General features: G+C 48.3%; 2 protein-coding genes across 2 annotated transcripts in view; both read right to left on the bottom strand.

Moving 5' to 3' along the window:
- The window catches only part of SNF8 (SNF8 subunit of ESCRT-II), a 9,036-nt gene extending 7,703 nt beyond the window's left edge, over positions 1-1,333 (bottom strand). The window contains exons 1-2 of the mRNA XM_007465093.1: positions 1,206-1,333; positions 795-845 (exon numbers count right to left, since the gene is read on the bottom strand). Coding sequence (XP_007465155.1) covers positions 795-845; positions 1,206-1,259 — 105 coding nt within the window. The 5' untranslated portion in view covers positions 1,260-1,333. The remainder of the gene's footprint in view (positions 1-794; positions 846-1,205) is intronic.
- Positions 1,334-5,726: 4,393 nt separating this feature from the next.
- GIP (gastric inhibitory polypeptide) overlaps positions 5,727-9,642 on the bottom strand; it is a 4,433-nt gene continuing 517 nt past the window's right edge. Inside the window, exons 2-5 of the mRNA XM_007465092.1 lie at positions 8,227-8,373; positions 7,579-7,668; positions 6,734-6,835; positions 5,727-5,822 (exon numbers count right to left, since the gene is read on the bottom strand). Of these exons, the coding sequence (XP_007465154.1) occupies positions 5,813-5,822; positions 6,734-6,835; positions 7,579-7,668; positions 8,227-8,373 (349 nt within the window). The 3' untranslated portion in view covers positions 5,727-5,812. The remainder of the gene's footprint in view (positions 5,823-6,733; positions 6,836-7,578; positions 7,669-8,226; positions 8,374-9,642) is intronic.

Below are 9,642 nucleotides of genomic sequence, written 5' to 3'. Positions count from 1 at the left end.
CCCCTAATTAACAACCTATCTTCAACCCACCAAGAATAACCACTCCTGGCCCAGCAGTTCCTCATTTCCAACATATTAGAAATTTACACATTATTATAATCACCATTTCCAGTTGCTTGCTGCATGTTATCTCCCGAGTGGGAGCTTTTGAACAGCACACCCTGTGTCTACTTATTTTCCTCAGTTCAAGGGCCCATTTCCCTGCCTCACTGCCTCCTTCTCTTCTTCACCAAGCAAAATAACTGAGTAAACAACAGGGCATGTACAGAAAAGGGAAGTGTTAGAGAAGGAAACTGCAGGAGCCATACCCCCATCACTGACACTTCTGACACTTGGTATGCACCTAGATGTGATGGTGGTGGGTGCCACAGGTTAGGCAATATTTTCAGGTTATTCTTAGGCATTTAAAGTAAAAACCAAAAGACCTAAATCAAACAACTCTACCACTTACTACCCATGTAACCTTGGATAAAGCACTTAACACCTCAGTGCCCTCAATTTGAAAGTGCGAAGAACAGAGTTCCTTCCTGATAGGACTGTCAGGAGGAATGAACAAGACAGTGTATGTAAAGAAAATGGACATGTGCCTGGGACGCTACAAGTAGGTAATCACTCTAAGATGTTAGCTATCATTGTTATCAGCAAGTCACCTAAATGATCTGAGCAGCCCAGAAACTGGGATTTGCCAAAAGCCCTATTTTTAGTTCGATCCAAACAATCTGGTTTATATCAAAGGTGTGCTGCCCAGCCTTGTCGAATCTCCCTTGCTGCCTGGAGCCCTCCATCCCACTCACCTGGGCCAGCTGGTCCTCAGCCAAGACAGTCCCTCGCTCCTTATACTTGGCCTGTCAGACAAATAGACCAGGATGAGTTGAGAGAGTGGGTGCTGGGGGCTCCCACTTGTACTGCCTCCGGAGAAGTATTAAGAGGGTCTCGCAAATGGTTTTTCTTAGGGAGAGGGGGTGAGGAAGTAGAATAGACGACTCGTCTGTGGTCAAATTGGGGGAAGTGGGGGAAAGGGCTGATGGATCTAGGGATGCTGACATTCCAATCCACCGGAAGCTGGAGAAACTCAATTCCCCGGGACCGAGAAACCCGCGTCAGATTCTGTTGGGAGGCGATTTGAGGGTACAGAGCTCTGCGCGGACAGACTTCTGCCTCTCGCGGGTCTGGAGTGACTGCAGGGCCCGCCTCCTTCCCCTCACCTCCGCAAGCTTCTTCTTGGCGATGGCGCCGGCTCCCACTCCGCGGCGGTGCATCCCCACCGTGGCCCGCGGGCCGCCCCGCTACCGGGACCCCGGGTCTCCGCGTCCCGGGATCCTCCACCAGCTCCGCGACGCGGATACGCAAACTGGACGTCATCTCCGCGCGCCGGAAGCTACGCCCAGACTTCCGGCCGTGGGGCTGAACTCCCCCACCGCCAGGGGCCTAGCGGCCCCGCCTCGTGCTCCAGCCAGGATCCGCAAAACTGTTTGCGGACCAGCGCTCCCCACCTAGGTGGGCGCCTCGGACCCTCTCGATTTCATGGAACTGCCCCTACCGCCACCCCAGCCTGCAAGTGAAGGTCCGCCGCTGCTCACTGGCCGTCTGTTGCGTGCGACGCGCTGAGTTGGGCGCCGAGTGTTCCATATTAAACATAAAACAATCCGTTCTACGCTAATGGAGCTTGCCTTTTGGAATCACACGTAGAGCTTCTGACTGGGGAAGGCCTTACAGTTAAGAACTTGGACTCTGGAATTAGTTTACCTGGTTCCATAGCTCACTTCCACTACGTATGGTCCAGTAACTTAAGGCAAATTCCTTAATCTCTTTGTGTTCCATTTTCCACAGTTGAGAAAGAGTAATACCTACTCATGAAGTTATTGTGAGAATTAAGCCAGAAAATATATAACAAAGCATTTAGTGCAATGCCTGGCACATAAATAAGTATCAGCTATGTTTGTTATTCATCAGGTCTGGGGTGAAATCAGTTATCTGTGTGTTTAGGAAGTTCCATAGGTGATTTCCATAGCATTATTGAGTCTTACAAAAAAGGAGCCAAGGGAGGTTTAAGTCAGGGAGTAATATCAAAATTTTGTTATAGGAAAATTAGTGGCAACCTAGACTTAATTTTAAGTCAGTTGTAGCAATGCAAAGTAGAAATGATGAGGGCCAGAACTAAGATGGTGGCAGAAAGGATAGAGAGAATGCGACAGATTCCAGACAAAGTAAGAAAATGGGATGGTAAAACTGATGAGATGGGGGCAGAGTGGGTGGGAAAAGTTAGCAGGATGTTCAATGTCCTGGCTTGGGCAACTGCGTGGTGCCATTCAGAGACAGAGGTAGGAAGAGACCACAGGATGAAGCTGAGGAAATAAGAGTGGTTTTGAATATGTTGAAATTGAGGTCTGTGGGACATCCCAGGAGAGATGGCCAATTGTCACTCAGATGTACTGGTATGAAGTTCTACAGAAGGAACTGGGCTACAGATCAAGGCAAAACCATGCATGTGAATAATGTTACCAGAGAGGTTTAAAGTAAAAGGAAAAAAAGAGGATGGGAGCAGGGACTTCCCTTGCTGTCCAGTGGTTAAGACCCCATGCTCCCAATGTGGCAGGGGGCAGGGGGGTGGGGGTGAGAGAAGGAGTTCGATCCCTGGTGGGTGAACTAAGATCCTGCATGCTGCACCATGCAACCTAAAAAAAAAAAAAAAAAAAAGAGGATGGGAGCAGAGAGATCGGTGGCAGGATATTTAGTTGCCATTTTGGGCCTTGAGGGATGGGGGAGCCATGAGCCAATGAGTCTGGGTCCCTGAGGATTTCACAGAGCAAGCTGTCACACCAGCTCCGGGCTGCCTGCCTCTGGGTGTTTACGAGAAAGAGAAATAATGCTCTATCTTGCTAAAAATATTTAGCACTGTTATTTGTGTTTTTCTGGATTTTGAAAGAATGACCAAGGCTGAAACAATTATTTAGGCTATCATAGTCCTACCTTCCGATTCACTCTGATACATACCCTTAGACACGAAACTCAGATAACATAAGCCCCCTTAAACACAAACTTACTTTCTCAGACACAGATTTGTCCCCTCCCAACACATACATTTGACACCCTCTCATACACATTGACTTCCTCCATTATACCCTGTCTATGAAAAACGCATTAGCCTCATGTATGCACACACTGACCTCATATTTTCATATTCTTACTACACCACTCCCTAACACAAAAACTCCGTCCCTTAGGTGCCCACTGACACTATCTAGACACACCTGCCTCACTTCTCACTCTCTGACTCACACTGTATGACTCTTTAAGGTATACACACTGATCCCTCACTCACACTCATGACTTCAGATTTAACTATTCAGACCCTCAAATGCACACATACATACTCCCTGAAGTACACACATTGACCCTTGATAAACTTCATTGCCACCCTCAAGCAGACATGTCCGTTCCCTTCCTCAGACACATTTGTTCTCCTCTATAATTTAAGAGAAAGTATGCTGACCAGTAATGTGCTGGTAAATGTTTAACAATCACCTCTCCAGGTTGGGAGGGCGGTGCTCTGGTTTATATCATTTGCCAATTTCCATAGTGTAAATACTCTGACCGCAGCCTTTGGAGCTATTGTTTCAAGCTATGGATGGTTTTACAGCCTGCTCACAGAATTCCTGACAATTTCACAATGACTCTCAGAAGCACTCTGCCCCAGTGCACCACTGAATGTGACCGTCACAGATGCTCTCAGTTGCTTTAAGTGACTAGTGAGTCATTGGCCTTATGGCAGAGTGGCTAAGAGCATGGGCTTTAACTCTCCGCCTCAGGGAGGCAGTGTAGTGCACGGTTGACAGCTATGATGCTATCATTACCTCGAAGGACTGTGATGAGGCTTTAAATGAGATCACCATGACTTTTTTTAAATGAGATCACCATGACTTTTTTTAAATGAGATCACCATGACTTTTTTTAAATGATGTTTCTAAATCTGAATAAAAGCCAAAAAAAAAAAAAAAAGAATAAAAAAACAAAAGTTGAAAAGAAAATGGCGTCTCAAAAGTACTGAGCACTAATGCCTGGCCCGTAGTAAGACAGTTGTACAACATTTTTTTAAATAACACTTACAGATTCACTGATTCACAGAGACACCCAAGACTACAGAAATATAGATCTGAACTCCTCCCCGGTACAATCAGTTCTATCATGGAGAATCACTAAAATATAACTTCTGAGCAGAGGCATGCTCTAAATTGTGTGGTACACACTCTTAGAACTCTAGGAGTTTAGAGGAGAGGAAAGCCCAAAATGTTAAGAACTGGAAGAGATTGCAAACTGGCAGCCCTCAGGCAAATTCAGTTCTCCAGAGAGTTTTGTTTGGTCATCAGAATACCTTTAGGGGCACATTTCTTTTCCATTTTCACAGTCCCAATCCTTCCCCTTATTTTACACACTCCCCACTTTGCTTATTTAGGTTACTGGCCCAGCCATTCAGCCAATCCAGTTTGCCACTCCCTGATTTTAAACTAATACCCCAGTGTTTTTAAACTGAGGTTTAAGTGTGTGAATAGTAATAACAAAAGTTAACTTTTATTGACCACTTACTTTGTGCCAGGCATTATTTTTAAATACTTCGACCCTATGGAGTGAGTACTTTTTAATCTTTTCCAGACAGCAAACTGAGCTTCAGAGAGAGAGGAACTAACTTGCCAAGTCACAGACCTAGAGAGTGATTTGAATCTTGGTGTGTTTGACTCTAGTATGCTAAAATATGACTAGATCGAGGGGAGAGGAGGGGACATTAGGCAAAGGTAACCTAAACTAAGCGGGAAAGAGAGACAGCCTTGCCTTCTGTGGATGCAGGGCACTGGGAGAAGGCAGCATGCCGAGGTGGAAAAACATTAAACACCGGAAGAAAGAGGTATTGACTTTTGGACAAACTGAGTTCTCCCACTTGCCTTCACCTTCACTGGCAACTCCCTAGTGTGAAATCTGGGCTCCCTTAAGAGCCTCTTCCACATTCAACCCTCTTCAACTCAATCTACTTCTCACCATCATCAGTTTGATTGTTCGGGGTTGCAGATAGATCTTCTCTGACCTGCCCCTGCTTAAAATCCTTCAAGTACTTGTCCTTGCACTGAGGCTAAACTCTCAAAGCCCTAACATGACCTTTGAGGCCCCACCTCTGCCCACCTGCCCAGTCTCTACTTGTGCCGTTCTCACGGTTGCCCAGTTTGCTGTGCAACAATAGCACTGGCTAATATTTATGAAGGCTCCCGTCACCCTTTGGCCATTTTATCCTTCAAATCTCACACAGCTTCAACGTCATTTTCTCAGAGAGGCCCCTCCTGACTGCCCACTCCAGCTAGATGAGGCTTCTCTGTCCTCTCACAGCTCCCTAGCGTTTCTTCACATAACTCTGCATGTTATGTAATTATTAATGTGTTTGTGTGTTTAAAGATTCAAGTCTGTCTCCACCACTAGACTGTAAACCCCTTGGGGACAAGGATTGTGTTTGTTTCCATGATTGCTGTATACCCAGCGTTCAGCACAGTCTCTGCCTGTGTTAAGTTTCCAATAAGTGTTCGTGGAAACAATAGATGAATGAACAGATGGGTAAGAGCCATATCTCCTTTTCACCGGGTGGTGCACACACAAAGACAGATGCACAGTTAGTGCTCAGTAGACACGTGAATGTTTTTTGACAATGGGCACAAAGATTTATTTCAGCTTGAACTTAGTTTGGTTTCTTTGGGGTATCCTGGGGTGGAGCTGAGGCAGGAGCTGAGTGAGTGAAGGACAGAGTCCAGTTCTGAGCTGGGTTTGGTCAGAGTCACTGAAACCTGTGTAGAGTGGAGAGAGGAGTGGAGCAGTAGAGAGGAGGGTCAGTATCGGCTTAAAGGCAGCAAAGTAAATGTATCCTGGCACCCAGCCATAGTTCAACTGCTCCTACCTCCAAATTACCTCTTTAATTATAAGTAATCAAAATGATTCCAAAAAGCACAGAGACTGTTACCCACTTTCCTGTGGAGATTTTCTCATACTCTCTTCCCCATTGTTCAGGTCACATGCCTCTCTTCCTTCTAACCCTCTTACAGGAAGCCATCCCAGATTTGTTCCCTCAGTCCCTCAACTTCCCAGCACCGAAGTCTGAATTTGTTTTGGTTTCTGTGCCTCGGTGTCTGCATCTTAAATGAGTGTCCTGTCTCACCATTCGGGTGGGTGGATCTCTCCATGGTATTGAGCCATCCCTTGCTTCTGAGACATAATAGATTGAAAGACTTCCTAGCTTAGGAGGAGGATTTGAGGACTATTGAGATCAGCAGCAGCTACAGAGAAGGGCAACGTGCCTGCAACTCTAGGGGTTCCATCACTGAGAAGGTGCCATGGCACAACGGTACCAAGGAAAAGCTAAGGTTAGGATGGGCTCGGGTGGGTAGGGCAGGTGAGAGCAGCATCTCACCTGGAGGAAATTGAGGAAGATGTACAAGTGGTACTAATAACTGTCAAGGTTACCAAACTCTTAGTACTCTGTAGATGTTGATTTCAGCCTTTTCCTTGAATTATCTTATTTAAACCCCACCAAATCCCGTGAAGTGATTTAAGTAGCCCCAATTTTCACAAAAACCCCAAGGTTCAGAGAGTCTAAGTAATTTGTCAGCATGTGTTGAGGTGAAGATCTGAACCCATGTCTGACCCCAGAGTGCAAGCTCACAACCACTATGCAAGATGCCCAAAGCTACCAAACTCCCACCTGAGCCTGCAGAGCTCCATCTGATCCACTATCCAGGACAGCAGCTCTCGAATCAGTAAATCCTTTAGCAAACCGTCATCACTGGGGTTCTTGGGTAGGGAGCTACAAAGGAGAAAGCCTCAGGCAGGCGCCTTTAGCCTGGGCACCACCCAAAGAGAGTAAATACTGGACCTGGGACTGCAACGTGGTGGGACAAGGTGGGGTGGGGGTGGGGTGTACGAGTCAACACAGCTGCCTCTCAGTTGTCTCAGCTTTCAAAGCTCCACCCAGACCTGTCGGCCAGGGAATATAGGCTCTTCCATACAGGCAAAGACAAACATTTCTGGTGGGAGTCATCCCACCCATCCACCTCTCCAAGTGTCCCAGAGTGCATTCCAAAACCCCAAGAGATTACTTTGGGAATATTCACTCTTTAGAAGGATCTGTGTCATCAATTCCTCAGCTTCCTACAGAGACGGGGTAACTGATTTCAGGGGACTGGCCTTCAGAGGGTCCCAGTTTCACAAAAGCCTTCCTGAAGTTTGGCAGGCAGAAGTGGAGAAGCCAGTTTCCGAGGTCTCTTTTTTGCCCCACTCCTGGACTTGGTGTCTCTGCACACTAAGTCATCAACCTTAGAAACTCTGGCCCCAGATTCCCTCCCAGGACCCCCACCCCCATTCCTCCCAGGCTTTCCCTTAGGCTTGGGCTGTCCTCCAGGAGTTCTGTGAAGACCCCTCTTTGAACTCTGAGTAAAAGGGGATGCTTATCTGGGGCCTAGCCCTTCTCTGGAGTCTGGGAGAGGGAGCAATGAGGTGGGGTCAAGAGGCGCCCCCGGCCCCGACCCCTTCCCCCGTGGGCTGACTCACCCCTGCTGCGCCCTTGCCTCCTCCTTCCTGTTAGATTGATGGGCCAGCTGTAGGGCCCGGGCCTCCCTCTGGGTGATGTTGTGTTTCCAGCTGGTAAAATAAAGATTAGGGAGTGGGTGGGGCCAGGCGGGACTCCAGATGTTCTCCAGCCCAAAGAAGCTCCAATCTTTTGGTACCTCAACCCAAGGAGCAGAGGGGACCTCTTTCTCTACTCAGTCTCCCCGCTGCTTGTCTTCAGCTATCAGTGACAAGCTTTTCAGGAGCTACCATGCTGGCCAAACAGTGAGAGCAGGGGAAAAGATTTTGCATAGAGAAGAACGATGAAAGCAGTTTATCCTATTTCCAGAATAGGAAGCTGCCACCACCAAGTAGTCATTGGCAGCAATTCAGCTCCCCTGGTTCATCCCCAGCCCCCCGGGGATCCTCTGTGAGTCCCATACATCTTCCCGACCCCTCCTCTTAGAAGAAAAGGATTGGAAAATTGCCCAAATCCTGCCCCACCCTCCAACCAGACTGCTGCCTGAGCCAGGGTCCCAGGCAGGGCGGCCATGCGGTCCAGCTCCCCAGCAGCACCGAAGCGAAAGGTGCCACCTGGCCTTGTGCATCACACGGGGGCACAGGGAGCAGGGAAGGGCACGCATGACTCACTCGCTCTTCTTTCCCTTCTGCGCCAACAGCCAGTTCACAAAATCCTGTTGGCGGATCTTGTCCATGGCGATGCTATAGTCACTGATGAAAGTGCCTTCGGCGTACCTGGGGCCTCGTGGTTGGGAGCCGCTGGCCTTAGTGTGGAACCTGAGGGGCAGGGACAGGAGAGAGAGGGAAACCAGGATGCCATAGAAGGAGCAGAGGGTGCGAAGATAAATGATTGTCAGCAGCAGGAGGCTGATATTTGGAAAGGAGGCAGCCCATTTCTAGGGGGTCAGTTTTTATGGAGACACCCACTTGTCCATGCATCAAGCCCCTGGGGTTTTATCCTCAGCTCAAGCACCACTTCCAGCATCCTCAGTGTTTGAGGCTCTGCTTCTGGTCAAAGATCAGGGGTCCCCCTCATCCCTAAGGACTGAGCCACAGTTGTCTCCTTTGCTCCCCTTGCCCTGGCCCCACCAGATTCAGTTCTTTGGTTCTCAGTTTCCTAACAATAGTGAGCTCTCATATAACAGCACTTATATATGAGTCAGGTCCCCTACAAGTCCTCTAATACAGAAACTTACTGAATCCTCACACCACCCCAAGGAGGTAGACACTATGTATACCTCCCTTTGGTAAGTGAGGAAACCACCGTGCAAAGAGATTAACTTAGCATACAGTGTAGGTATGATCCAGGGTTTTACCCCAGGTAGTCTGGGTCCAGGTCTATGGTCTTTAACTGCTGCATGATGTTGTCTGTCCTTGTATACGTGTGACAGCTGCGTCTCAAACTTAGCCAAGTTGACAGGGGCATATGGCTTGTCCTTGCATATGAGAAGGCCTAACTCTACTCAGACACGTCTCTCTTGGTCTCCCGAACACACAAACAGATCTCCCTGCTATATTCATTCATAATCTTCTCTGCCTTTTCTTCACAGCGCTCATGACAGTTTGAAGCTTTGCCTAGATGGTTCTTTGTCTGCTTTCCCCTTGGGCCTATATGCTCCACAAGGGCAGGTGGCATTTGTGGACCACTCTTCAGGTATATTCCTTGTGCCTGGCACACAGGAAGCCTGCTGTAAAATTTGATCAAATGCACACATAAATGACTGGTTAAGGCTTTCATTAGGAAGGGAGATGCTATCATCTACTTCAGACACTTAACCACTGAGAAGTCCTTCCCGAGATCTAAGCACAATCTCTCCAGCTACAACAGTAGCTCGTAAAAAAGACTCACTGGGGCTTCCCTGGTGGCGCAGTGGTTGAGAGTCCGCCTGCCGATGCATGGGACACGGGTTCGTGCCCCGGTCCGGGAAGATCCCACATGCCGCGGAGCGGCTGGGCCCGTGAGCCATGGCGGCTGAGCCTGCGCGTCCGGAGCCTGTGCTCCGCAACGGGAGAGGCCACAGCAGTGAGAGGCCCGCGTACCGCAAA

This window comes from Lipotes vexillifer, unplaced genomic scaffold (assembly GCF_000442215.2).
Source record: "Lipotes vexillifer unplaced genomic scaffold, Lipotes_vexillifer_v1.1 scaffold591, whole genome shotgun sequence".
Taxonomy (NCBI): Eukaryota; Metazoa; Chordata; class Mammalia; order Artiodactyla; family Lipotidae; genus Lipotes; species Lipotes vexillifer.
Note: the sequence above shows the minus strand (reverse complement) of the source record. Positions and strands in the feature narration are given on the sequence as shown.